Raw genomic sequence first — 25,597 nt, 5'->3', positions numbered from 1 at the left:
CTCCCCATTTCCCCCCAAATCCCACCCCTACCCCCACCCAGGGACACGGAATCAGCAGCAGCAGCAGCCAGCCGGGTTTATTCAGTTTCTGCTCTCAGCACCCCCAAACTCCAACCCCGCCCCGCAGCACCCCCCACCCACCCACAGCGCACCCCGGGCCCCCCCTTTTGTCACAGCCAGCAGGACCCAGGGCTCCGTGTCCCCCTCATCCCCCCAATTCCCAAATCCAGGCGTTTCCTGCCCTAACTCCGCACGGGCACCGTGGCTCGCAGCCTCTGCAGGATGCGGCCCCGCAGCCGCTCGTCCCGCACGGGCCACCAGCGCAGCGCGGGGTCGCGGGGCTCGGGGGGCTCCTCCCGCTCCCTCCCCGGGGGGACGCTCAGCACCACGTTGAAGCAGACGCCGTCGGTGTCCCCGGCCGGGCCGGGCCGGTGCTGCAGCCCCAGCAGCCCCAGGGCCGCGGGCTGCGGCTCCCAGGCCAGGCAGTCCCGCAGCAGCCGCAGCAGCGGCGGGCGCAGCCCCGCTCGCAGCTCCGCCGGGGACGTGCCGCAGGCCACCACGGGCAGGCGCGGGGGGCCAGCGGCGGCCAGCAGCAGCCACAGGCCGCCCGAGGAGTTGGAGAAGGGCAGCAGGAGGCGCAGGCAGAGCGGGGAGCAGGGCAGCTCCCGCGGCAGCGTCGGCGGGTGCGCGGGGCTGCGGCGGTAGCGGGCGGCCAGCTCCAGCACGGGCAGGATGTCCGGGGAGCGCAGCGGCAGCGAGCGCGGGTCCCCGCGACACCACGCGGCCTGCAGGGACTCGGCGTCAGCCTCCTCCAGGGTCTTCAGGGTCCCACCTGCGGGACGGGGGGTACGGGTGGGTCTTTGAGACCCCCGAGGATGGCCCTGCGTGGGGTCTGGGGGAGGTGGTGGCACCAAGATGCTAAAATCCATCACGGGGGTTGCAGGGGACACTGGTGACCTGGCACAGAAGGTGGCAGGGGACACTGATCCCCATCACGGGGCTGGCAGGGGACACAGATATCCATCACAGGGATGGCACTTCCCATCGTGGAACTGTCAGGGGACAGGGACACCCACCACGGGGCTGGCACGGGACAGGGATACCTGTCACAGGGATGCCACTTCCAGTCACAGGACTGGCAGGGGACAGGGATACCCATCACGGGGCTGGCAGGGGACAGGGATACCCGTCATGGGGCTGGCAGGGGACAGGGACACCCACCACGGGGCTGGCAGGGGACAGGGACACCCACCACGGGGCCAGCTGGGGACGCTCCCGCCAAGCCCCCCGTGCCCCTCGGGGCAGCGAAGGACACAAACCTGTGGCCCGCGCCAGGAAGGCGAAGCGGATCCAGGCCGGGCCCCTCTCCTCCAGCGCCAGCAGCGTGAGCGGCTCGCAGTCCAGCCCCGACTCCTCCCTCACCTCCCTCCGCAGCGCCGCCACGATGCCCTCGCCGGGCTCCATCCGCCCCGCGGGCAGGTACCAGCGGCCCCGGCACTCGGGCTTGGCCTCCTGCACCAGCAGCACCGCGTCCTGCGGGGACGAGCGCGGGACTGGGGGAACTGGGAGGGGAAAGGGTGGCCAGACTGGGGGAACTGGGAGGGGAAAGGGTGCCCAGACTGGGGAAACTGGGAGGGGAAGGGGTGGCTGGACTGGGGGAACTGGGAGGGGAAAGGGTGCCCAGACTGGGGAAACTGGGAGGGGAAGGGGTGGCTGGACTGGGGGAACTGGGAGGGGAAAGGGTGCCCAGACTGGGGAAACTGGGAGGGGAAGGGGTGGCTGGACTGGGGGAACTGGGAGGGGAAGGGGTGCCTGGACTGGGGGAACTGGGGGAAAAGGGTGGCCAGACTGGGGGAACTGGGGGAAAAGGGTTGCCAGACTAGGGGAATTGGGGGGGAAGGGTGGCCATACTGGGGAAAAGAGATGGCTGAAGCCAAGGATACTGGGGGGAAAGGGTGGCCAGACTGGGGGAATGGGGGTGCAAAGGGTGGCTGGACTGGGGGTACTGGGGGGAAAGGGTGGCTTAACTGGGGGTACTGGGGAAGTGGCCTGGCTGGACTGGGGGCACTGGGCCTGGGGGCTGCCTCACCTCCTGGTTGAAGAGCACGGCCAGCACGACGTAGCAAACGTTCCTGCCCAGGCGGACGGGCCCGGGGGGCGTGGGGGACCCCTCGAACGTGGTCCCCACGTCCCACCCGCCTCCATCCAGCACCGCCTCCAGCTCCGGCACCGGCGCATCCCCCATGGGGGTCCCGTGGCCGCTGGGGACGGGAGCGCGGCCAGCTCAGGGCGTGGCGGGGTTTTGGGGAGGCGAGGGGACCCCCCAGACGTGCAGGCGAGGGGACAAAGAGCCGCGGCGCCGGGGGGGCTGCAGGGGGTGGTGAGCGAGGGGCTCCGGCGATTGCGGGGTGCACGGGGAGGGGGCCTGAGGGGTGCCCGAGGAGGGGAAGGGTCTGCTGGACTGGGGGATGTGCAGGGGGGTGTAAACAGGGAGGGCTCTGCTGGGCTGGGGGGGGACGTAGCACGGGAAGAGCTCGGTGGCCTTGGCGATGCAGGGGGGCGTGCAGAAGGGGAAGGGTCTGCTGGACTGCGGGACCCCCAGCGGGGCGTAGGCGGGGAAGGGGAGGGGGTCGCTAGGTTTGGGCAGGCGGGGGGCGCTGCGGTAGCACAGGGGCTGGCCGGACTGCGGCAGGCATGGCGGGGCGCAGCGCGGGAAGGGCTGGCTGGACTGCGGGGGGCACAGCGGGAAGAGCTGGCACGATTTGGGGAGCCGGGGGGGGCTGCGGTACGAGAAGGGCTGGCTGGACTGCAGCACGCACGGGAAGCTGAAGGACGTGAAGGGCTGGCTGGACTGGAGGAAACTGGGGGGGAAAGGCTGGCCGGACTGGAGGATACTGGGGGGAAAGGGGTAGCTGGACTGGTGGTTACTGGGGGGAAAAGGCTGACCGGACTGGAAGATACTGGGAGGAAAAGGCTGGCTGGACTGGAAGACACTGGGAGGAAAAGGCTGGCTGGACTGGAAGAGGTAGCAGGAAAAGGGGTGGCCAGACTGGGGGGCACTGGGAGAAAGGGGCTGGCTGGACTGGAAGGTACTGGTAGGGAAGGGCTGGCCGGACTGGGGGGCACTGGGAAGAATGGGCCGGCTGGACTGGGGGATGCCTGGGCTGGGGTAGAAGAGCTCGCTGGGCTGGGGGGTGCCGGGGGGGCTGGGACTGGGGGGGGACGGGGGCTCCCAGGGCAGGAAGGGCTGCAGGGCGCTCTGGGGGAGGGGCTGCCCCCAGTCCGGGGGGCACGGGGGGCACGGGGTGAGGGGCAGCGGGGGGCAGGGGGGCGAGCTGGGCTGCAGGGCGCTCTGGGGGGCTGGGGGTGCGCTGGGGGCAGGGGCTTGGGGGGCTGCGGGGGACGGGCTGGGGGGGCTGCAGGGGGCAACTGAGGGAGGGGCTGGGGGCGAGGGCTGGGGGGTACAGGGGAGGATTTGGGGGGCTACAGAGTGCGGGAAGAAAGTGGGTTGGGGGGCTGCAGGAAAGGTTTGGGGGCTGCAGTAAAGGAAGGGTTTGGAGGGGCGAGAGGGGAGGATTTGGGGGGCTACAGGGTGCAGGAAGGGAATGGGTTGGGGGGCTGCAAAAACGCAGTAAAGGAAGGGGTTTGGGGGGACTACAGGGTGCGATTAAGGGAGGGATTGGGGGTGCAGTAAGGGGAGTGTTCGGGGGGCTGCAATAAAGGTTTGGGGGGCTGCAATGGGGGCACGGTTCTGGGGGGGCTGCAGCAGGGCTCGGGGGGTGCAATAAGGGCCGGGGGGCTGCACTAAGGATGGGCGGGATGCAGAAAGGGCCGGGGGGCTGCAAGAAGCAGCAGGAGGATGCAGGAAGGATGGGAGGGGGGGCTGCAAGAAGCGTCAGGAGGATGCAGTAAGGGTCGGGGGGCTGCAGGAAGGGCCAGGGGGCTGCGGTGGAGCTCGGGGGGCGCAGCAGGAGCGGGGCGGGTTCCGGGGGGCTCCGGGGGGCTCCGGGCGGGCTCCGGGACCCCGCCGCCCCCCCCGCCCCGCGCATGCGCCGCGCACGCGCCGCGCACTCACCGCGCCGGGGGCTCCGCCGCGCCGGCCCCGCCCCGCCGCTCGCTTCCTATTGGCCAACCCGCCGGGGCAGCTCGCTGCTCATTGGTTGCTGCTGCTGCCACTCACATAAGGCGGGACTCGACCTTAAAGGGGCCGCGTGGGAGGGAGCGTGGCGCAGAGTGCGTGGCGCAGAGTTAATTACGCGGGGTTAATTAGGCGGTGCTGGTTCCACGGGGGTCGTCGCATGGTGCCCATTGCCTCTTGTTCGTGGCACGGTGCGCATTACCCAGCACCCTTTGCTCACTGCTCATTGCCCGGTATTAATTAACTGCCCAGTGCCCATTGCCCGGTGTTAATTAATTGCCCCGTGCTAATTTCCCGGTGGTGTCCAGGTTTTTTCTACATCGGACAGGACGGAGCAGCACCCTGGGTCCCCAGGATGGCAGCGCCATCCAGCTGTTCCCAGCTGTGTGTGAGGCTGGGGGGCTGAGCCCGGGCACAGCTCATCCCACGGGTGGCGCGGGGGCCGTGCCACGCTGCCACCCCCCGGCTCTGCCACCCCATCCCGGGACACCGGAGCATCCCCGACCCCGATGGGATGGAAGGGGGGTGGTGCTGGTGACGCTGGAGCATCCTCGGTCCAGAGAGGATGGAAAGGGAATGAAGGGAGACCACCCCTGACCCCAAAGGGATGGAGAAGGGGTGAAGGGACACACCCCGGACCTCGCTGTGACAAAGGGAGACACCGAGGTGGGTGCTGGTGCTGCCAGCGGCCCCGGCATGCTCTGGACACTTTATTGCTCCTGCCCCGAGCGCCCCCGGGAGCTCCCGGAACAAAGCCCCGAGCAGAGGGTGCCGGGTCCCGGCTCCCTGCGCTGTCCCGGCCGTGGCCGTGGCCGTGACCGGGGCTCCCGGTGTCCTCCCGCGGCGCCCTGGCCTCACTTGCAGCCCCGCAGGACCGCCAGGGCCTCCCGCACGGCGGCGAAGATCATCCCGTCCAGCTGCCGGGGAGCAAAGAGGGGGTTCAGCACCGCTCACCCCACCCCGGCACCCCCAAATCCCCCCAGAGCACCCACCTGGGCGCGGAGCTGCCGCGGGGTCCCGGCGGGGTCGGGGCCGAGGTCCCGGAGGCGGACGGCGCTTTCCGGGGACAGGAACTGCTGCTCCACGCTGATGGTGCCGCTGAGGCTCTGCACCTGCCCGGGCACACCGCGGTTTGCCGTGCCTCAGTTTCCCCGGGGGGCTGGCACAGCCTCTCGGGGAGCGGTTCGGGGCCGCCTTACCTGGTGCGGAGCCCCGGCGGGGACCAGCACGGCGTCCCCCGGGAGCTGCAGGAGGCTCCAGCCGCTCACCCCGCACTCGTCCCGCAGCCGCCGCCGCAGGGCGGGGTCCAGGTAGCGGCCGGGGGGCTCCGCCGAGGCCGCCCCCTCCTGCCCCGGCTCCTGGGATGCCTGTGGGGTGCCAGGGGTGAGCGGGGCCGGGGGCCGGAGCGGGGCCGGGGGCGGCGGCACCCACCTTCCGCAGGAAATCCCGGATCCGCCCCGCGTCCTCGGCGCGGAAGATGTGCCACAGAGCCCCGGGCCCGCCGCCGCCCCGGAGCCGCTCCCGCAGCGGCGCGTCCAGCTCGTCCACATCCCCCGGCAGGAGCGGCTCTGTGGGCACAGCGGGGTCAGGGGGCGGCTGGGCCGGGGTGGCGATGGGGGGACCCCGCTGCGGTGGCCCCGTACCCCGCGGTGCCCCCGTACCCCGCGGTGCCGGCTCGGCGTGGGCCAGGACGCTGATGGAGTCGGCCGCCTCCACCGTCAGGTTTTTGGTCCCGAAATTCCGCTCCTGCGGACGCACACCTGGAAGGGGGATTGGGGAGGGGGGTGAGTGTCGGGCAGCAGCGTGGGCAGGAGGCGCCCGGGTGCCCCCCAAAGCCCGAGTGCCCCCCAAAGCTCGGTTGCCCCCCAAAGCTCAGGTTTCCCTCAAAGCCCCGGCGCCCCTCAAAGCTCGGGTACCCCTCAAAGCCCCGGCGCCCCTCAAAGCTCGGGTGCCCCTCGAAGCTCAGGTGCCCCCAAAGCCCGGGTGTCCCCCAAAGTTCGGGTGCCCCTCAAAGTTCGGGTGCCCCTCAAAGTTCGGGTGCCCCCCAGCCCCGGGTAACCCCCAAGCCCGGGTGCCCCCAAAGCCCGGGTGCCCCCCAAAGCTCGGTTGCCCCCCAGCCCCGGGTAACCGCCAAGCCCGGGTGCCCCCCGAGGCCCCGGTGCCCCCCGAGGCCCCGGTGCCGCACTCACCGTAGGCCACACGGAGGCGCGGGCGCAGCCAGCGCCGGCCCCGCTGGCCCCGCAGGTAGGTGGCCAGGTTGAGGCGGCCGCTGGCCCCGCAGTACTCGGGCAGGGGCAGGCTGGCTCGCAGGTTGGTGGCCCTGTGGCACAGTGGTGACACTCAGGACCCCCCCAACGCCACTGAGCCCCGCTGGCCCAGCACCCAGCTGGCGTGGGGAGGGGACATGGGGGTGATGCCACCCTGTGACATCACCTACCGGCTCAGCTCCGTGTCCCCAAAGGCGCTCTCCAGCTTCAGCAGGTCCCCGCTGCCCTGTTCGTGCTGCGGGGACGCTGCGGGACGGGTCACGTCAGGGATGGAGCCCAGCCCGGCTCCCCTCACACCCCACCCCAAAATCACACCGCGGACCCCACACAGACCCCCCGTCCCCTCACCTGTGCTGGCGGCAAAGCCATCCCAAAACTCCCGGCTGCTCATCCGGACTCGGCTCCGCGGTACCCGCAGGTTCACCGCCTCCACCTCCTCCTCCTCCCCCGAGCGCTGGAAGGATTCGGGCGCCCACAGCCGCCCCTCCAGCCTCTTCTGCAGCCCTGAAACCAGCACGGGCTGCCGGGGCAGCCGGGGCTCAGCGGGCTCGGGGGGCTCCCGGGTGTCCCCCACAGCCGGGGCCGGGGTGGGGCTCACCTGGCCCTGCCTCCAGTGCTCCTGGAACAGTTTATAGTTGCTGGCGTGGCCGGGGTCGTGCAGCCAGAGCAGCCCGCTGGGGGCCAGGACGCAGTGGGATGCGGGGGGCTCCGGGGAGCTGGGGGGGCTCAGCTCGGCCCCCGCCTGCCTCTCCTGGATCTTCCTCTCCACCACGCGGGCGATGATGCTGTCCAGGATGCTGGTCAGGCGATTATCCTGGAGGGGGGGACGCAATTGGGGATCCCCTCAGCCCACGGTGAGCCCCCCCAGCCCCACCAGGGCGGGGTGGGCGGCAGGGGCCGGGCCGGCCCGGTGGCCGCGGGACTCACGCTGGGCAGCGCCGGTGCCACGGGGGCGAAGGCCATGCGCACCCCGTCCTGCCCCAGGCACAGCTTCACGGCCGTGGAGGCCAGCAGGTCGCAGAGGGTGGTGGTCTGCACGGCCGCCCCCCGCGCCGGGGGCCGCCCCGGGGATGGCGGCCCCCCCTCGGGGCTCTCTGCTGGGGGAGAGCACTGTCAGGGTCGCCCACGCCGCCCTCTGCGTGCCGCCCCCGAGCCGGCACCCCGAAAAGGGAACGGGGTGCAGCATCCCTGACCCCCCCGGAGCGGGGCCGTGCCCGCGGCGGGGGGGGTCGCAGCCGGCCCTACCTTCCTTGATGGGCCGGGCGGGGTGGGCTGGGCCGTGGCTGTGGGGTGGCACCGTGGGCACTGCGGCACCCGGCGGCTCCTGAAACACCCCGGGTCAGTGGGGATCCCGCGGGAGCACGTCCCGCACCCCGTGCGGGATTTGGGGTGCACCTGCACCCCCTTTTCCCCAGCACCCGCAGCCCCACCCGTACCTGCCTGCCCGGGGGCTCCGCCAGGCTCCCCTCCCCGCAGGGACAGCGGGACTCGATGCCAAACTTCACCCTGACCTCGTGCAGGAGCTTCCAGAGCCGGGTCAGGACTGGGGACGATGGGGACAGGGCTGTCAACCCCCCCAGCAGCGCCCAGAGGGGGGTTCTGGGGCTGGGGGACACACTCACCACAGGTGGGGACGAACTGCGTGGGGACCAGCGATGACACGGGGTGGTCCCGCCCGGGGGTGCACTCAGGTGCTGGCACAGGACCCTCTGTGTCAGAGACAGGGTGAGTTTGTCCCCACGGAGCCCCCCAGGGCTGACACCCCCTTCCCCACCCCTCCCTGTCCCCGTACCAGGGCCGCTGTCCTCCCGCCTGCTGCGGTGGCAGTCGGGGCACAGCTGGAAGCCACATCTGGCGCAGCTCCAGTGGGAGTTGAAGAAGCCACGCTGGCAGCAGTCACAGAGCCGGGGCGCTCCTTCCCCCCGCCTCCAGCCCGTCACCCCTGCGGGAAACGCAGCCTCAGCCTCCGTGTGTCCCCAGGGTCCCCAGGGCCACCCCCACCCCGGCCCCTGCTCACCCTCGGGCCCGCCGGGGGCTCCCGGCCATGTGTCCCTGTCCCTGCGGACGGCGGCGCAGAAGGGGTCCCCCAGGACCCCCAGCAGGTACTTGGCCAGGCAGAGGCTGCTCCCCACGTTCCTGCTCCCCAAATTCCTGCCCCACACGTCCCTGCCCCCCGGCTCGGGGCCGGCCGCTTCCCCCTCGGCCTCCCCCAGGGTGCAGAGGCCATCGACGCTCAGCTCGCCGTTGTCACCCAGGGAGAACCTGCGGGGACAGGGGGCACAGTGAGGGGTGATGAGACAAGAGGTGAAAAATCGGGGTGGTGGGAGAGGGTGCTGGAAAGCGGCTGGACAGGGGAAGGATGCTCAGAAATGGGGTGAGGGGATTCTCTAAAGAGGGGTGACACGAGAGGATGCTCCAAAACGGGGTGAGGGGAGAGGCTGCTCTGGAGATGCTCAGGAGTGGGGTGACAGGAAGGAAATGCTCTCAAATGGGGTGACAGAAGGGGACATCACAAAGTGGGGTGGTAAAAAGGGATATTCCAAAGAAGGGGATGCTCCGCTGCCCCCTGACCTGTCCTGCTGGACCCCTTCCCGCCTGCTGAGCTCACCTGCGGAAGTGCATCAGCCTGCAGGTGCTCTCGGGGGGCTCCTCCTCGTCCTCCCGGCCCTCGGGGTCCCCCCCGGCGCGGGGGCCGCAGGCGCAGCAGCGGGGGATGCCGGGGGGCAGCGCCGTGCAGGGCAGGCTCTGCAGGCACCGCCGCTCCTCCGCACGCCTCGGCAGCTCTGGGGACACGGGCAGCGCTTGGGGACACTGTGGAGCCCCGTCCACACCAGCTGGGAGGGGCTGGAAGTATCCAAGGCCAGCTTGGATGGGGCTTGGAGCAATCTGGGGTGGTGGGAGGTGTCCCTGCCCGTGGTGAGGGGTTTGTTGGGTTTTGATGTCCCTTCCAACCCAAACCATGCCGGGATTTTGGGATCCTATGACTGGCACGCTGTGGCGGGGGCTGGAAACTGGGCCAGAAAGTAGGGCTGGAAAGTAGGGCTGGAGCTCAGGCCTGGGCTGCCAACACCTCCCCGAGGAGTCACCGGCCCGGCCACAGCGCTCCCAGCCCCCGGGAATCCCACCCGAGGGTGTCGCGCAGCCCCGAAGGGACATTTCCATCCATGCCCACCCTGGGGACGGCTGCCAGACCCAGTCACGCCGGGAAAAACCCCAGCGCAGCAGGTTCCGCACCCACACGTGTTCCCAGCTCGTGCTGTGGGCGCCGGGAGCCGGGATGCGAAAATTCCCTGGGGATTGGGTGCTGCCCCCGCCCTCTGCCCGGCCCCGCACCCCGTGCATCCTCACCTCCGTCTCCCAGCTCCATCCTCCTCTCCTCGGGGTCCCCCGCGCTCTCCGCGCCGTTCCCCGGGCACGCCGTGGCCTTGGTGCCCCTCTTGGCCGCCCCGGCGCCCTCGCCGGCGGCGCGGGGACCCTCGGCGGGGCCGTGGGGGCGCTTGGCCGAGCGCTTGCCCTCCCCGGGGGGCTCGGGACCCCCGTCCCGCCGGGGAGCTTTGGAGCGAGGAGGCAGCGACTGCTCCGAGTGCCGCGTCAGCCACGTCTTCTTCAGCTTGGTGTGGTTGCTGGGGGGGCACGGGAAACGCCCCCCGGCCGTGCCCAGGGTGGGCTCGAAGGCGGTGGGCACCCCGCAGCCCACCCCCGGGCACCCATCGCAGCCCGGGCTGGGGCACAGACAGGCCGGGGGCGGCTCGGGCTTGGCGAGAGCCGCCGGGTAGTGCCCGTCCGAGGGGTTGGGCTCCGCGCATCCCCGGGGCGAGCCGGGCCGGGCGCTTTGGTAGCCCGGGCGCTCATCTTTGGGCTCCGAGGGCCGGCCCGGCCCCGTGTCCATGGAGAAATCGGCGCCGTGGCGCCGTGAGCCCACCCAGGGCCCCCCGCAGCCCCCCGAGCCGGGCTGCAGGAGGAAGAGGGGGTGGCTGGCGCCGGAGGGAGGCGTGCGGGGATGGGGAGCGGGCACCGCCGAGCTGCCCCCCGCCCGGCCGTCCCTCCACGGGGCTCTCGGCAGCTCCGGCACCGCCGGCTCCCCCTCCCCGTCTCTGTCGTGCCCTGCTTGGCTCTTGCCCAGCAGCTGCGAGCCCGCGTGGTTCTTGCTCGAGGGGTGGAACGCGGCTTCTTTCTTGGCGTAAAACTCCTGGAAGGGAGCAGAGGGGCCGGTGTCACCCCAGGCGTGCGTGCCCGTCCCGCTCCTGTCACCTGCATCCCTGCCAGGGCGCAATGGGGAGCGTTCCGTTCCCCTGCCTCAGTTTCCCCACGCCCCCTGCCAGGCTGGGCAGCCGCCCGGCGCTGCCCGGTGCCCGGTGCTGGGTTCTGGGGTGCCCGTGTCCCCCGCTGCCAGCGTGGGAAAGGAATGGGGAGCCACAGCGGCACGGGGCGCGACGGGCGCGCCCAGGGCTGGCAGCGCTGCCTCCCGCCGCCCCCGTGCGCGGCTCCCGCCGTGACTCAGCCCGGGGGTGGCATCACCCGCAGGGACACCGCGGAGCGCAGCGTCACCCCGGCGGAGCCTTGTCCCAGCGCTCGGGGGGGGCTGGGACCCCCGTGCGGAGCTGTGGGGCGCAGCAGAGGGGCTGTGCCCCCTCCGGGGCGCTGCCAGGCCCTGCTCTGGGTGCGGGGGCAGCATCGCCTTTCTCAGCCCGCCGCTCCCGCCGGGTTCAGGTGAGGGAGGAGCCGCTGTCACCTCCGGGGAGCACCGGGACCCCCGAGCATCCTCCTCTCTCCGGAGCCTCTCCCAGGTGCCCTACCTTGTTCCCTGAGCCGGAGCAGTCATCGAAGGGACTCAGAGCCGCCTTGCACCGCGGGGGAACCCCCAGGTAGAGGGGCTGTCCCCAAGCGGGTGCGTAGGGGCCGAGCCGCCAGTCCACAGCGCCGAACCGCCCGTCACCCCCCGGCCCCTCGAACGGGGGCTCGGCCGGGGGCCCGGCGGGCAGCAGCGAGGACAGCAGGAAGGGGCTGTGCTTGGCCTCCACCAGGAACGGGCAGTGGCGGAAAGCCGGCGGCTCTCCGGCCGCGTCCCCCGCCGCGGTGCGGGGCTTGCCGGCGGTGCCCGGCCCCGGCGGGGGCAGAGGGTACCCGTGGTACGCGTGGCTGTACAGGGCCAGCGGGGCCAGCACGGCCTCGGCCCAGCGCGGCCGCTCCTTGCACGGCTCCCCCCAGCCCGCCTTGGGCTGCCCGTTCCGAGGGGGCGGCAGCGGGGGCAGCTCGGCTCCGTCCTTGGGGCGGCACAGGGAGTCCCGCAGGCACGGAGGCGCCGCTGGGTACGGGCAGCCCAGGCGGCCACCGGAGAGCTCCCGGACGGGTCCCAAATATCCCTCGGAGCCTCTCCAGGGACATCCTTTCTCCACGCCGTAGCTCAGCTTGGCGGGCTCCGGGTAGCCCTGGAGTCCCAGCTCGGCGGCGGCGTTTCGGGATAAAAGCATCGCGCTGCTCTCCATCCCCCGGGAGTCCTGCGCGGCCTCCGGAGCTCTTCTCCACCGCGCCGGGGGCTCCCCCATCCTCGCGTCGCTGGCCATGCTGCTCCCACACTCATGTGGTGCTCAGCGCCGTCCCGGGCAGGCCGGACCCTGCGGGCAGGGAGAGGGACATCAGCGGGGAGCAGCACCCACCCACCCAGGGCAGCGCTGCGGGGAAACTGAGGCACGGGGATGCTGCAGGGTGCTGCTGAGGGGCTGCCTTCAACCCCCCCAGCTCCATCCTCCCGTGTTCGGTGGGAGGCGCCCCCCGGCACGGCGAGGGGATCCCCGGCTCCCGTGCCCCGCGGCACGGTCTGGGCGGGCACGTGTGTGGGGCGTGTGTCCCCCGCCCCACCCCGTCCCACCCCGTCCCTCCTGCGCCCACCCCGGCGCGGCGGGAGCCGGGACGCGCCCCGCGCCCACCCGTCCGTCCGCGCCCAGCCTGGCCCCGCGCCCGCCGCTGGCACCCAGCGTGGGGAGGCCGTGCCCCGCGCAGGTATTCGCCTCCGGCCAGGGCTGGGCTGCGCTTCCCAGGAGGGCTCCCAGCGAGGGGGGAGCTCCCGGCTCGCAGGGGCCCCTCCTGGGAGAAATGCCCGGGGGGATTTGCAGGATTAACCCTCCTCCGGGACCCGGGCCACACGCAGGAGCGGGGTGCGGAGCCGGAGCTCGCAGCGCCCGCGGTGCCATCCCTGTCCCTGCCCCGTGTCCCCACAGCCATCCCTGGCCGGCAGCCGAGCGGGACAGACTCGAGGTCACCGAGCTGCCGGCCCCGCCGCGGGGTGGGACAGAGCCGCCGCGAGGGCCGGGATGGGGACAGGAGCAGGGTGGGGACAGGAGCAGGGTGGGGACAGGAGCGTGTCCCCAGAGCCGCCCGTTCCTGTCACATCCTCCTCCCAGCGGGGACAAAGTCCCCGTTCCCACGCTGCTCGGGAAGCATCCCGGGACTGAGCCGGGGCCACCCCGAGGCGCAGCGACACCCTGGGGACACCCACCCACCCCTGCAGGGCACAGGACCCAGCCGGGCTCTCCCACCCAGCCCCATTTCAGGACGTTCTCCCGGTACAGCTCCCCTCTGCCCCACCTCCTGCTGTCCCCGCGGTCCCCGCAGCCGCCCCAGGGTGACATTGTCCCCTGTCCTGCATCCCGCCCGGAGCACACGCAGCTGCTCCCGCGGCTCGGCCAGCATCCCCGCTGCCCCACAGCTACCTGGAGGGTCCATCAGGGACCCCGGTGCCGAGGACGAGCGGGGGTCTCCGCCGGTGACACCGGAATCCGGAGAGGCGAAACCGGGGGGGCGGGACCACCTAAACCCACAGGCTGAAGGGGTCGGGCTCCGGGATCTGGAGGAGGCAGAAAGCCGCCCGGGCGGCCCTGGGGATGTTCTTCTCCTCGTGCTGGAGCTGCAGTTTTTGATCCATTGGCTTGGGAGGCTCTGTGCTCCTCCTGCCTATGGTCCTGCGAGCTGGGAGTCCCGGCGGGCGGCGATTCGGGGACGGGGGCACCCAGGGAGCAGCGGCGGCACAAGCGGGACCTTCCCCCGGCTCTAGGCAGCCTTGAGCATCCCGGGGCGCTGGCGGCGGGACGAATGGCTCTGCTCCCCCGAGCGTGCAGCCTCCGCCGGCTCCGGCAGCGACTGGGCGGGCCGGAGGGATGCTGGGGCTGCTGACGCCCGGGAACCGGGAATCGGCGCGGTGCCGGCGGTGCCGCCCTGCCCCGGGGGCGCCGGCGGCGGTGCCAAGGCGGGCAGGTGTGCTCTGCCCCGTGCGGGTGAAGAAAGCGCCCTTTGTTCGCCAAGGCCGCCCCGTCACCAATGAAAGGCTCCAGCCGCCCGCTCCGGGCGAAACTGGAATGGGAGAAGCGCCGGGATGGGCACAAAGTCCCTGTCCTGGCGCTGGGGAGCTGCTGGGGGCACGGCCAGCGTGAAGCGTGCGGCCATCCCACGGGTGTGAGTCCCCAGGAGCCCAAACCCCTCTGGCTTTGGCCAAAGGTTTCAGATCTGGCCTCAAGTCACGGCCCAGAGCCGTGTCCATCCCTCCTGCGGCTGCCCGGGAGGAAGGCAGAGCTCCTCTTCCTCCCTGCAGGCCCTGCAGCAGGCGGGGGAAGAGCAGGGTGTGCTCCGAGGGTGCAGAGGGGCCCTGTGGGGCACGGGGAGGCTGCGACAGCACCCCGATGGTGCCAGCCTGACCAGGGATGAGGAGGGGGTGCCTGGGGCCACTCATCCCTGCCCTGCAGCCCACCGGGGTCACACCCGTGCCAGCTGTGCCCGCCAGGATCACAGATCCCAGCTATGCCCACTGGGGTCACACAGATCCAGCCGTGCCCACTGAGGTCACATAGATCCAGCTGTGCACACTGAGGTCACACAGATCCAGCTGTGCCCACCAGGGTCACACAGATCCAGCCGTGCCCACTGAGGTCACACAGATCCAGCTGTGCCCACTGAGGTCACACAGATCCAGCTGTGCCCACCAGGGTCACACAGATCCAGCCGTGCCCACTGAGGTCACACAGATCCAGCCGTGCCCACTGAGGTCACACAGATCCAGCTGTGCCCACCAGGGTCACACAGATCCAGCTGTGACCACCAGATCACAGATCCCTGCCATGCCCTGCAGCCACCAGGAAAAGCTGTCACCTCGTGAGCTCCCCCACGCTGTCCCCAAGCCCCAGGACCCCCAGCAGCAGGACCCCCCACCCCAAACCCACCAGCACCTGTCCTGCGGACCACCCTGAGAGCCAGGAGCAGACCCGGGGGGTCTCCCGGGCGGACCCCCCGTCCCCGGGCTGCCGTGGGGCCGGTGCCAGCGGCACCGTGTGGCTTTACATAACCCGCGTGTGTCCCCGGGACTGCCCGCCTTACATAAACCGCATCCCTCGGCACGGCCGCCCCGGCACGGCTCGGCACGGCTCGGCAGGCGGGCTGGGGGCACGGGAGAAGGGGTGAGGGCAGGCCAGGGCCCCGGGGAGCCCGGCAGCGCCACGAGCAGCCGGCCCGGGGCTGCCTCCGGCTCCGCAGCTTCCTTGCGGTCCGGTCCCGCCGGGAGCCGGCAGCGCGGGTTAACCCTTGCCGGGCACGGCTCGGGGCTCCGCCTGCCCCCGGGGGGGCGCTTGGCCGTGCCAGGTGGGCTCAGCCCACCCCAGCCATGGCGGGACCCCTCCCCAGCCAGCCCTGCTGGCCCAGGACGGGGGGGTCTGGGGGCCCGCGGCGCCCGGGCGCTGCTGGCTGCACCCAGTGGGTGCCAGGGAACAGGGAGGGGACCCAGACAGGGCTCGGGGCGAGGGAGAGCCCGCGCCTGCCTGCGATGAGAAGGTGCTGAAAGACGAACTCTTCCCGTTCCCTCCCTCCGTTCCTGAGCAATGATGGATGCGGGAGGGCTGGGACGGGGCTGGAGCCGGGAGGGGTCCCCAGGGAAGGGTCTGCAGCGGCCGGGTGGGTCTGGGGGTGCGCGGGGATGTCGGGGGTGTCGCGAGGGAGGGGACGAGTGGGCACAGGGGTGGCTGCACGGCGCTGGAAGCCCCCGAGGAGGGTCCGTGGCAGCCTTTGCTGGGGCAGGGAGCAGGGGGATGATGGAGGGACAGCGGGGAATTTCCCACCGTGCACTGGGGCAGCATCCCTGGGCACTGTCCCCTCCCCAGCCCTGTCCTCGGAGTGCCGGGGGTCCTGAGGGCCTGGGGAGGGCTCCCCGGGGCCAGCGCAGCCCCCTCGGGGCACCCGGGCTGCGGAACGCCCTGCTGGGGATCCCCGCCTGCTCCCACAGCCCCAGCCCCTCCCTGCCTGTCCCACCACAACCACAGAGGGTCCCCGGGGTGAACCGGGGGGTCCAGGCTGGGCTGGAGTTCTGCCGGCTCGGGGATAACCCCCGAGGGGGGTCCTGCCTTGGGCGCTTGGCGCAGAGCTCCAAAATCCTTGGTTTTTTCCCCAAATCAGAGGCACGGCAACACCCAGGAGCCGAGGGCTGGCCAGAACCCTGCTGTGGGAGGCCAGGAACTCCCGAACTGGAACCTTTGGCATCCCTGCCTCGCTCCACCCCACAGCACGGGAGGGGGGACGCTGTGAGGACGTGGGAGGAGAGACACTGTCCCCTCGGTGTCCCCTCGCTGTCCCGTGCGGGACAGGGGACTCCCAGAATGACCCAGCACTGGGGTTGGGGATGGATGAGGGTCCTGGTATCCCAAAACCTGTCCCAGCAGCCCAGGATCCTGCCAGCCCTACCCCGGGCACCTCCAGCCCTGCCAGGAGCGGGCTCCGCACCCCCAGACCCACAAACCGCCTGTGCCTGGGGAAGACCCCAAAAGACCCCAAAACCCGGCTTTTTCCCCATGCAAAATGGATCCCCGCTCCGGCTAGCCCGGAGTCCGCTGTGCGTACAGAACCCCAGCCCTTCCTCTTCCTCCTCCTCCTCCTCCCAGCCCCGGCACAGAGCCCGGCGCGCACCTACCTGCCTCCACCGCGGCGCAGGTGAGGAAGATGAGGGCGCAGGCAGAGGAAGCAGCCCCGATCCCCCCCTCGCCCCGTGCCCAGCGCCGGGCGCGATGGCCGCGAGAGCTTTTGTTAATCTGCACCCGGCGCTTAAATAAAAAAAAAAAATTAAAAAAAATAGAAAAGAAAAGAAAAAAAGGAAAAAAACACCCCACGTCAAACCTTCAGGAGTCTGGAGGCTGCGGCGGAGCGGAGGGCACGGGAGGACACTCACTCCCACACGAGCAGCTTTCTGGGAATTAGGGCCACAGCCCAACTGCTCTGGCAGCCTGCGCTCCCCTCCAGCCCTGGCTGCCGGTGCGGCGGGGCCCGGCAGCCTCCCCGGTGCCGGTCCCGGGCAGCCTCCCCGGTGCCGGTCTCGGGCAGCCTCCGCGGCCCCGCCGCCCCAGGGTCGGACACTTGTCCCGGCCCTAATCTCCCGCTGCTCCCCGGGGAGGTGAGTAAGCACCGCTAATCCCGCTCGCTCCGCCGCCGGGGCCGGACGAGCCGCTCCCCCCGGGCTGGGGCTGCTCCCCCCGGGGCTGGGGCTGCTCCCCCCGGGCTGGGGCTGCTCCCCCGGTGCCCCTGCCCAGCCCGGGCCGCCCCTTCCCCTCCCCGGGCGCCGCTCGGGGCGCACGGAGCGAGCAGGAGCGGCGGCCGGTCCCCCTCAGAGGGCACCGCGGGATGTCGCAGCCCACCCACCTCGGCCGGTGTCCCCCATGTCCCTGTGCCAGCCCCGCTCGCTGCCGGGGGACGCCGCGGGGGACGCGGGAGGCCCCGGAGGCGGCGGATGCTGCCGGATGCCGCCGTGCCCGCATCCCTCCTTCCCGCCCGGGGGGAGGACGAGGCGTCCCGGCAAGCCCCGGTGCGGGGGCGCGGTGCCCGTCCTGTGCCCCCCTCCACGTGCCCGGGACTCCTGTTTACCCAGCGCCAGGAACCGGCTTCAAATACCTTGATGTAATTAAAAGCTCACCCCGGGGCCAAGGGCTTAGGACGGCAGCCAGGGACACGGGCAGCCCGCTGCCACCTGCGGGCGGCACAGGCAGGGCTGGCAGCTGCCCGCGCTCCTGGCACCACCTACCTGGCGGCGGCCGGGGGCTCCTGCCCTCAGCCCGGGCCCCTCCGGTGTCCCCCCGGCGCTCCCGGGGCAGGCGATGCGGTGGGTCCCAGTGCGGGGACACGGGACAGCAGCTATGGCAGCCCCTGCTGGCTGCCTCAGTTTCCCTTGGCGGGCGGAGATGTCCTGCCTCAGTTTCCCCTGGACGCTGCGTGGTGCCCAGAGCGGGGTGCCCAGCACGCCCTGACAGTGATGGCCTGGGGGCGGTGGTCCCCAAAATCCTCAGCCCGACGCGCGCGGTGTCACGGCAGGGACACGGAGCCGGAACCTTCTCCGGTGCCAGCGCGGGCTGGCTGGGGACAGACGGGTCCCCGGGGGGACAGGCGGCTGTGGGGAGGAGGGGGCAGATGCAGCAGCGCTCCTTCAGCCGTGTCCTCCCACACTCCCGTCACCTCGAACGCCCTTTCCCCGACCCCTCCCGCCACCGCCGCGCTTCCCACCCGTCATCCTCTTCCTCGCCATCCTCCTCCTCCTCCTCGTCATCCTCACCAGCGGCTCACCGGCAGCCCGGGGGGCATGTGCGCGCTGGAGGACGCGGTGTGGGGGCGCGGCAGGAGCCCCCCAAGAACCGGGAGGGGGGGAGGTCTCACCTGCAGCGCCGGGGAGGGAGGGGGGGTCTCACCCGCCGCCCGCGGCTGCTCCCCCCGCCCTCCCTGCCCTCTGCGGCGGGAGGCAGCTGAGAGCTCCCGGGGCTGCCAGAAAAGAGGCTGCGTTTAAACAACAGACATAATTATGCTTTTGATACCGTCTGCTAAAAATACAGCGCGGTGCCGCGCGGGGAGCCATGTGTGCGCGGCCTCACATGGCTCCCGCCGGAACGGCTGACTCAGGCCGCGGCCACCGACAGGGGACAGCCGTGGGGGGAGCCCCGGGGGGACCGGGGGGTCGCAGCCTCACCTGGGACCCCCGAAGAGCCGGTTCGAGGGGGATAAGGGCAGTCCAGGGATGGCGAGAGCATCCCACGGCAAAGGCAGCGGGTGAAACGAGCCGGGAGGGGGGCAGGGAGGAAGGAGGGGGCTGCAGGAGCGGGGATGTCACTCGGTGTCACCAGGGTGGGTTTGGGGGCGCTCGGTCTGCCGCCATCCCCGACAGCACCTCGGGGGGGCTGGGGGGAGAGGGGGATGCTGTGGGGTGCAGGGGTGGCACCCCAAGCACTCAGCAGCACCCTGGGGAGGTAAAATCCCATTTAGGAGTAATGACCCCAATTTCCCCGACCCTGCACTGCCCGGGGGGGGACAGGGATGGTGACACCCCCAATGGCACCTCAGGCACCGGCTGCTGCCCCCCAGGAACGGGCAGTGCCTGGCCCGGGAGCACCACAGCCCAGGGTTGGCACCACAGCATCAGTCCCTGCCAGCTGAGAGAAGGAGCAGCCCTGCGTCACCGGGCCCCTGCCAGCTCCAAGGATTCAGGCAGGGAACCATTCCCTGTGTCCTGTCCCTCCATCCCTGTCCCCAGCCCCTCTCCAGCTCTCCTGCAGCCCCTTCAGGCCCTGCCAGGGGCTCTGAGTTCTCCCTGGAGCCTTCCCTCTCCAGGTGAGCACCCCCAGCTCTCCTAACCTGCCTCCAGAGGGGCTCCAGCTTTGGAGCATCTCTGTGGCCTCCTCCGCTCCAGCAGCTCCACGTCCCTCTGACATTGGGGACCCCCGAGCTGGGGTCTCACCTGAGCGGAGCAGAGGGGGACAATCCCCTCCCTGAACCCTCTGGGGATGCAGCCCCTGGGTGATGTCACCTCCTACAACCCCCCAGCCCCACTGTCCCCCCCTCCAGCCATCCAAACGCTGCCCCAGGGTGGACAGGGGGTCCCCAGAGTGGTGCCAGCGGGGGCTCAGCCTGGCGCCCCCTCCCCGCAGGGGACGGCGGCAGCGGGCGAGCTCAGGTCAGGCGCTTAAACTGCTGTGCTGGGGCGGTGCCAGGCGAGCCGGGGGGGATTAGGGCTTTGCTGATGCAGCCTGGCACTGGCCCGTGCGCTGACACAGCTGGGATCAGCGCTGGCACTGCCGGAGCTGCCTCAGCCCCGGGGGGGACGGGCTGTGCCACCCCGCCCGCCTCCTGTCCCCTCCTTGGGTTTCAGTCCCTGGGGGACACGGGGATTTACCCAAGCAGGACACCCAAACTCCTTGTTCCTTCCCAGGACCCCACATTTCCCCTGCCTCGGGAAGGCGCTGCTGTCGTGCCTCAGTTTCCCCAAGCTGGGAATCCCTGACCCTGCCCTGACCCTGGGGATGCAACCCTGAGGCTCCAACGCTGCTGCCCCCCTCTCTTGGCACACCCGGGAGCCCCCCACCATGGGAGAACCCCCTCTTTGACCCCCGGCTCGCCCCAGCAGCCTCCCCGGGCCGTATCCTTGGAGGAACCGCGCTCCCTAAGCGGCTTTAGGGGGATTACAGGCAGCCCCCTGGCCCTCGCTGTCCCCACCCAGCCTTCCTTCCCCGCTGCTTTAAGTAATCGTCTCCCGGGCAGTTTTACGGGGCTAATCCAGCCACCTCCACCTAATCTGCTCCAACACCCCTGCCTGCCCCGGGCCGCCCCGCAGAGCCCGGCCCGGCCCGGCCGCTCCCGCTGCCCTGGGAAGACCCCCGAGAGCCAAGGGCTAAAAATACAGCTGGCCCCAGGGGCGAGGGCACGGAGGATTGGGAGCGAGGGGATTGATGCCAGCGAGCAGGGGCACGGCGGGACGGGGGCAGCGCAGGCGACAGGGTCACCTTGTGCCACCCTCCCCTGCCGCCCACCCAGGCTGGGGACGAGCCCCGGCCCGGGAAGGAGCCGGGATTCCCCTGGGGTGGGATGGGGGAGCTCCGGTGGGCAGCGAGAGGGGGCGAGGCGGGGATGTCCGGCGGGGACATCCCGGGTGTCCCACGGCTGCTGCTGCCACGCCGTGGGGGACGCGGCTACTGCAGGGACCCCGGGAACTTCGGCAATGCCACCAGAGGCCTCAGGGACAGCAAGGGGGTGGCAAAAGGTGCCCTGGGAGACGCCCGTGAGGAGCACGGGGTGGATTCCCAAGGCTGGAGTTCCTCCCGAATGAGAAAATCGCCTCGGGAGGCTTCCCTGGAGGAGTCTTGGGGATGCTACCCACGATTCTGGAACCTGAAATGGGGGAAAGCCTCTGGGAGACGCCTGGAGGGAGCCTTGGATGGATCCCTGGGGGCACAGCTTCCTCCAAAGGAAAAAAATCTCAGGAAGCTTTCCTGGAGAAGCCTGAGGCTGCTACCTGGGACCCTGGTGAAAGCACGGGAGAGGCCCTGGAGGAGTCTCAGATGGATCCCAGAGCTTCCTCCAAGAGAAAAAACAACCTCAGGAACCTTCCTGTGGAAGGGGACAGAGCAGAGGACAACTCCTGCTGCACAAAATCTGAAACAACCTTTATTTTTTTCACGTACAAAACCCATTAAAAGTCGTTTGCTGCCCAGCGCTCCGGGTTCAAGCATGGGGGTGTCAGTCTGTGTCTGGGGGGCTTTGGCATCAGAGGGACAAGGCACAGCCACTCCTGGCTCCCAGGGGAACAGGAATGTTGGGAATAAGGTGCCACAGCAGCAGGAGAGGGGCACAGAGCCTGGAGTGTTCACAGGATGGTGGAAAATGAGGGGCCAGACCCCACACCAGAGGCGCCAGCGCCAAGCTGGGGGGGCTGGGAGGGAGCTCAGGAGCCGCCCCGGGGCACTCAGGAGCCGCCCCGGGGCACTCAGGAGCCGCCCCGGGGCACTCAGGAGCCGCCCCGGGGCACTCAGGAGCCGCCCCGGGGCACTCAGGAGCCGCCCCGGGGCACTCAGGAGCCGCCCCGGGGCACTCAGGAGCCGCCCCGGGGCACTCAGGAGCCGCCCCGGGGCACTCAGGAGCCGCCCCGGGGCACTCAGGAGCCGCCCCGGGGCACTCAGGAGCCGCCCCGGGGCACTCAGGAGCCGCCCCGGGGCACTCAGGAGCCGCGGTTCCCTCCTGATGCCACAGCAGCCAATTCCTCTGCAGCCTCCTGGCAGAAGTTTCCCAGGATTTTTAGCTGTCCTGCTCCGACACAATCACTTTCCTCCTGGTGTGGCTGCGCAGGAGCCGGGAAGAGCCCTGGGCAGGGACAGGGACAGGTCAGGACCCCCTCAGGCAGCCCCACGCCCCCCACCGTGTGCCCCCCTCCCACGGTACCTCTTTCCCCACGTTGTTCCTCAGGCTCTGGCTGCGGGACTGGTCTTTGGGGTCCTGGAGTGGGGACGGCGAGAAGAACACACTCGACTCCGACCACGACTCCTCATTGTCCGTCTTGCTCTCGTAGCGGCGGCCGCTGCCATGGCCTGGGGACAAGGGGGGGACACGCCAGCTCCCAGCAAGGCCACCGTGGGCCGTGCTGGAGGGCCCCTCCTCACTGTGACCCCCTCCAGCTCCTCACCCAGCAGTTCCTGATCCTCCAGGCACAGCCAGGTCCTGCGCTGGGGGGGCAGGTCCTCCATGCTGAAGCTGCAGAGGCGCTCAGCCAGCATGCCCTGGCGCTGCGTGGGGGGACACAGGGAGGGGACAGGACGATCAGAGCCCAACCCAGGGGACACCAGCCTCTCCTGTCACCCCGCTGGGGTGGGATTTGCTCCCCGGGTACCATGGTGGCCGTCTGGATGGCGGTGGTGGCTGCCTGGATGGCGGTGGCAGCCGCCAGGCTGAGGCCCCGCTTGCCAAAGGTCAGCATGGTCTGGCAGCTGCGCTCCCGGACCTGGGCCAGGAATTCGTCGATGTCCTGAGGGACAAGAGGGGTGGGGCTGGAGTGCAGGGTGGTGGCCTGGGGCGCTGTCACCTCCCTGGGCATGGCCATGTCCCTGGGCACTGTCAACTTCAGGGGCATTGTCATTTCCCAGGGCATTGTCACCTCCAGGGACGTCACAACAACCCTGGGCATCATCACCAGCCTGAGGCATTGCAATGTCCCTTAGCATTGTCACCTCCCAGGACAATGCCACATCCCTGGGCCATCACCACCCCGACTGGGGGGGCTGAACCCCCTCAGGCTGGGCAGGAGGGGGAGCCCCCCCGGGCTGGCCGGGAGGAGGGGGAGCCCCCCCGGGCTCCAGGCTTTACCTCCTCCTTGCTGGCCAGCATGGGGTGCACGCAGCGGCGGTAGAGCAGGCTGGCCCCCCGCGAGTACGGGGACAGCAGCCACACCAAAAAGGCCATCTTCACCTCGTAGTAAAACGGGAACCTGGGCCAGGAGAGGGGCAGGAGATGGGGGGGCTGCAAAGGCACCTCCTGTTCCCCCCACACAGCAGCTCTGGAGGGGGGTTTGGGGACATGGGGACACCCAGAGTCGCTCCCCAGCCTCACCAGGAGATGAAGAGGTCGGTGAAGTTCTCTGTGGTCATGAAGAGGGAAAAGACGATCCAGTACATCATCCACCGCACCTGGGGGAGCCACGGGAGCCCTGAGAGGGGCTGGGGGCTGGGAAAAGGGGGCTGAACCCCAGAAAGGGGGAATGGAGACTGGGAAGAGGGACTGGAGACAGAGAAGCGGGACGAGGAACTGGGAAAAAGGGGAGGACTGGAGCCCCAGGAAAAAAGGGGGAACTGGAGCCCTGGAAAAAGTGTGGCTGAACCCCAGAAAGGGGGACTGGACCCCCGGGAACGGGGGGGACTGGAGCCCAGAAAGGGCTTCCCAGGCACTCAACTCACGTGTTCCTGGGTGTTTTTCGTCTTCATGGCCTTGAAGGAGGCGTAGGCAGGGTAGAGCATTCCGAAGAGCAGTCTGTAAGGCAGAGAGGGGGTGAGACAGCACGGCCACCCCGCGTAGAGCAGCAGGAACAGGGACCAGCACAGCTGCCGGCCCCAGCGCCGGAGCCTGCCCCGGAGCCGCTGCAGCACCGTCCCCAGCCCGGGGGGCCCGGGAAAAGGGTCCGGGAGCCTCCGGGGAGCTTCAGCCATGAGCGCGGTGTCACTGCCACGGCCGCGGGACCGGCCCGACCTGTCCGGGCGGAGGCAGGGCACGGGCTCGGTCCCCGCGGGGCTCGCTCCGGCCCCCGCCCCGCGGGTCCCCGGGACGGTGGTTCCGGTGCCGAGCTCCGTGCCGGGGCACTGCGTGAGGAGGCACCAGCCCCCCAAACACTCACCTCGTGTCCCGGTGACCTTCCCTGAGCAGGGACCCCGCCGGGCAATGCGGGGACCCTCTGAGCAGAGACGTCCTCGGACGGTGCGGGGACTCCTCCAGGGCACCACAGGGGACCCCCACCCATGGGTGATGCAGGGGACCCCAGCCGTGCTCGCCGTGCCCAGCACGGGCAGGGAGGGCCAGCAGCAGCTCAGGGTCCCGTTTTCGGGGGGCGACACGTTTGGGGGGCGGGGGGAGTGCTGGTTACCCCCATACACGAAATTTGGGGTCCCCCCAAAACCCCGCCTGGGGTCTCTCTACGGAGCCCCCGCTGCGGGCCCAGCAGGGGGACCCCCGTTAATGCGATACCCGGAGGGGGCGCAGGGGCTCGGGGATCGCTGTGAGCCCCCGGCCCGGGGCACCCCCGCCCGTTACAGCCCCGTTACCCCGCTCACTCGAACATCCAGTCCAGGATCCAGAACATCATGGTGCGCTCGGTGCCGTGTCCCTCTGAGGCGTCCAAATCTCCCCAAATTTCCCCCGGAGCTCGAGGCAGCGGATCCAAATCTTGAAAGTTGTAGCAACGGAGCGGCGCAGGCGCAGTGCGGGCCTTAAAAGGGCAATGCCCTATACGGGCACCACGCCTCTTAAAAGGGCAATGCCCTCAAACGGGCAACACGCCTCTTAAAAGGGCAATGCCCTCAAACGGGCACCACGCCTCTTAAAAGGGCAATGCCCTCAAACGGGCAACTGCGACCCCGTTTTAGTGTCACCCCCCATGTGGAGCGGTGTCCCAGCTTTATAAAATAAAAACATTTTATAAATTCCCTAAATACGGTAAATGTTAATATAGAATATACTAAACATGGGTTAAATATATATATTTATATCTTAAAACATCAAAATTTTAAAGCAATAAACGGGTAGGGAAGGGAGGGGAGAGGTGCTCTGATTGATGTTAAAGGATTATTATTGGGTCTGGAGGGGATGCGATGCTTTTTTGATGTTTTGGTGATGTGGAATATTCCACTGTAAGCGTGGAGCCCTGAGAGATGCTCCCCAGAAAATAAAAGCTGCTTGAATCGTCTCTTTGGGCCACCCTCCTTTGGCTCTGCAGCCTCAGGACTCATCCAGCGTTTCCCAAATTCCCCATCTCACTCTGCCAGAACCCTCCCGCAGTGCTCCCGGTGCTTTCAAACCCGCTTTTTCCTGCCAGGGAAACTGAGGCAGGGACACGTGGCAATGCCCTGGGAGAAGCCATCCCGCTCCCCAAACCCATGGGTGCCCCGGGGGTGCCTCTTACGTGCGAGAGGCTCTTCCTTTGTGCGTGTAATTGGTGGTTTTTCACATGCATATTTACACACCCGGGAGCCAGGGAAACGCTCCGCTGGAAAACCAGTCCGGCAGAGCCTCCGCTGCCTGGGGAAACACCTCCTGCTCCCCACCGCACCCGGGCCAAGGTTTCTGCTGGAGCAAACCCCCCGTGCGGGGCCCGGGGCGCCTCAAAATGAGGAATTCCCGCTCCCCTGTGCCGAGGGATGAGGGATGGAGCGGCTGGAAGGACACAGGGCAGGGCTGGGGGTCACAGTGTGTTTATTTGGGGGGGTTTGGTGGGCACGGACACCCCGCTGGTCTTGCCTGGCAGTGGGGCCGTGGGCACGGGGAGCTGCTGGAGGCTCATGGAGAGGGACGGTAGCGGTCGGCCTGGAGCGTTCTGCTGTCCTTGGGGATCTGTGCCCGCCTCGGGGCATCCTGGAGCACCCCATCGTCCTGGGGGCATCCTGGAGCACCCCATCGTCCTGGGGGCATCCCATCTGCATCTACCTCGGGGCTCCCGTGGCCTTGGACCGTCCCATCATCATCCTCAGGATCCCATCATCATCCTCCTCGGAGCATCCCCTCTTCCTCACCCACCTTGGCCATCCCACCCCCTTTGGAGCACCCCAAAGTTCCTCAGCGTCCTGGGAACCCCCTGACCCCTCCTGCCACCAGCTCCCAGCCCATGGCCTGAGCTGACCAAGACCCCCTGTCCTGGTTTGAGGGGAAATGAGGTTTTTTT

General features: G+C 69.9%; 3 protein-coding genes across 7 annotated transcripts in view; all 3 read right to left on the bottom strand.

Moving 5' to 3' along the window:
- Positions 1–168: 168 nt before the first annotated feature.
- NUDT18 (nudix hydrolase 18) lies at positions 169–4,202 on the bottom strand. Its single transcript, XM_063420041.1, has 4 exons — positions 4,076–4,202; positions 2,090–2,261; positions 1,320–1,533; positions 169–832 (listed from the first exon to the last, which is right to left on the bottom strand). The coding sequence occupies exons 2-4, from the start codon at positions 2,243–2,245 to the stop codon at positions 243–245; spliced, it is 960 nt and encodes a 319-aa protein (XP_063276111.1). The 5' UTR covers positions 2,246–2,261; positions 4,076–4,202; the 3' UTR covers positions 169–242.
- A 330-nt stretch (positions 4,203–4,532) lies between these two features.
- HR (HR lysine demethylase and nuclear receptor corepressor) lies at positions 4,533–17,569 on the bottom strand. 3 transcript variants are annotated; one of them, XM_063420039.1, is made up of 19 exons: positions 17,450–17,569; positions 11,202–12,020; positions 9,754–10,594; positions 9,014–9,188; positions 8,423–8,667; positions 8,198–8,347; positions 8,028–8,114; positions 7,842–7,948; positions 7,651–7,729; positions 7,333–7,502; positions 7,004–7,219; positions 6,754–6,925; positions 6,576–6,651; positions 6,328–6,458; positions 5,800–5,898; positions 5,570–5,706; positions 5,338–5,505; positions 5,131–5,250; positions 4,533–5,055 (listed from the first exon to the last, which is right to left on the bottom strand). In XM_063420039.1, the coding sequence occupies exons 2-19, from the start codon at positions 11,967–11,969 to the stop codon at positions 4,993–4,995; spliced, it is 3,804 nt and encodes a 1,267-aa protein (XP_063276109.1). In that variant the 5' UTR covers positions 11,970–12,020; positions 17,450–17,569; the 3' UTR covers positions 4,533–4,992. The 3 variants fall into 3 exon arrangements, with proteins under 3 accessions (XP_063276109.1, XP_063276108.1, XP_063276110.1); XM_063420038.1 differs by lacking the exon at positions 17,450–17,569 and adding an exon at positions 17,071–17,183; XM_063420040.1 differs by lacking the exon at positions 17,450–17,569 and having other exon boundaries at positions 7,333–7,499.
- A 3,769-nt stretch (positions 17,570–21,338) lies between these two features.
- Positions 21,339–25,597, bottom strand: part of REEP4 (receptor accessory protein 4) — a 115,103-nt gene continuing 110,844 nt past the window's right edge. The window contains exons 1-8 of one of the 3 annotated variants that reach the window (XM_063420131.1): positions 23,994–24,142; positions 23,127–23,199; positions 22,783–22,859; positions 22,540–22,660; positions 22,067–22,201; positions 21,863–21,962; positions 21,622–21,767; positions 21,339–21,543 (exon numbers count right to left, since the gene is read on the bottom strand). In XM_063420131.1, the coding sequence (XP_063276201.1) occupies positions 21,478–21,543; positions 21,622–21,767; positions 21,863–21,962; positions 22,067–22,201; positions 22,540–22,660; positions 22,783–22,859; positions 23,127–23,199; positions 23,994–24,025 (750 nt within the window). In that variant the 5' untranslated portion in view covers positions 24,026–24,142 and the 3' untranslated portion in view covers positions 21,339–21,477. The other 2 variants (XM_063420130.1, XM_063420132.1) reach the window with 2 other exon arrangements.

This window comes from Prinia subflava, chromosome 29 (assembly GCF_021018805.1).
Source record: "Prinia subflava isolate CZ2003 ecotype Zambia chromosome 29, Cam_Psub_1.2, whole genome shotgun sequence".
NCBI classification, from domain to species: domain Eukaryota; kingdom Metazoa; phylum Chordata; class Aves; order Passeriformes; family Cisticolidae; genus Prinia; species Prinia subflava.
Note: the sequence above shows the minus strand (reverse complement) of the source record. Positions and strands in the feature narration are given on the sequence as shown.

Excerpts from the sequence above, each read along its gene's own strand:
- NUDT18 (XM_063420041.1), bottom strand. The coding sequence starts at position 2,245 with ATGGGGGATGCGCCGGTGCCGGAGCTGGAGGCGGTGCTGGATGGAGGC. Across the intron at positions 1,534-2,089 it reads CCGTGCTCTTCAACCAGGAG|GACGCGGTGCTGCTGGTGCA; the intron begins GTGAGGCAGCCC and ends TCGTCCCCGCAG. Across the intron at positions 833-1,319 it reads CTTCCTGGCGCGGGCCACAG|GTGGGACCCTGAAGACCCTG; the intron begins GTTTGTGTCCTT and ends CCCGTCCCGCAG.
- HR (XM_063420039.1), bottom strand. The coding sequence starts at position 11,969 with ATGGCCAGCGACGCGAGGATGGGGGAGCCCCCGGCGCGGTGGAGAAGA. Across the intron at positions 7,503-7,650 it reads CGCCCGGCCCATCAAGGAAG|CAGAGAGCCCCGAGGGGGGG; the intron begins GTAGGGCCGGCT and ends GCTCTCCCCCAG. Across the intron at positions 5,056-5,130 it reads CGCGGCAGCTCCGCGCCCAG|CTGGACGGGATGATCTTCGC; the intron begins GTGGGTGCTCTG and ends GCTCCCCGGCAG.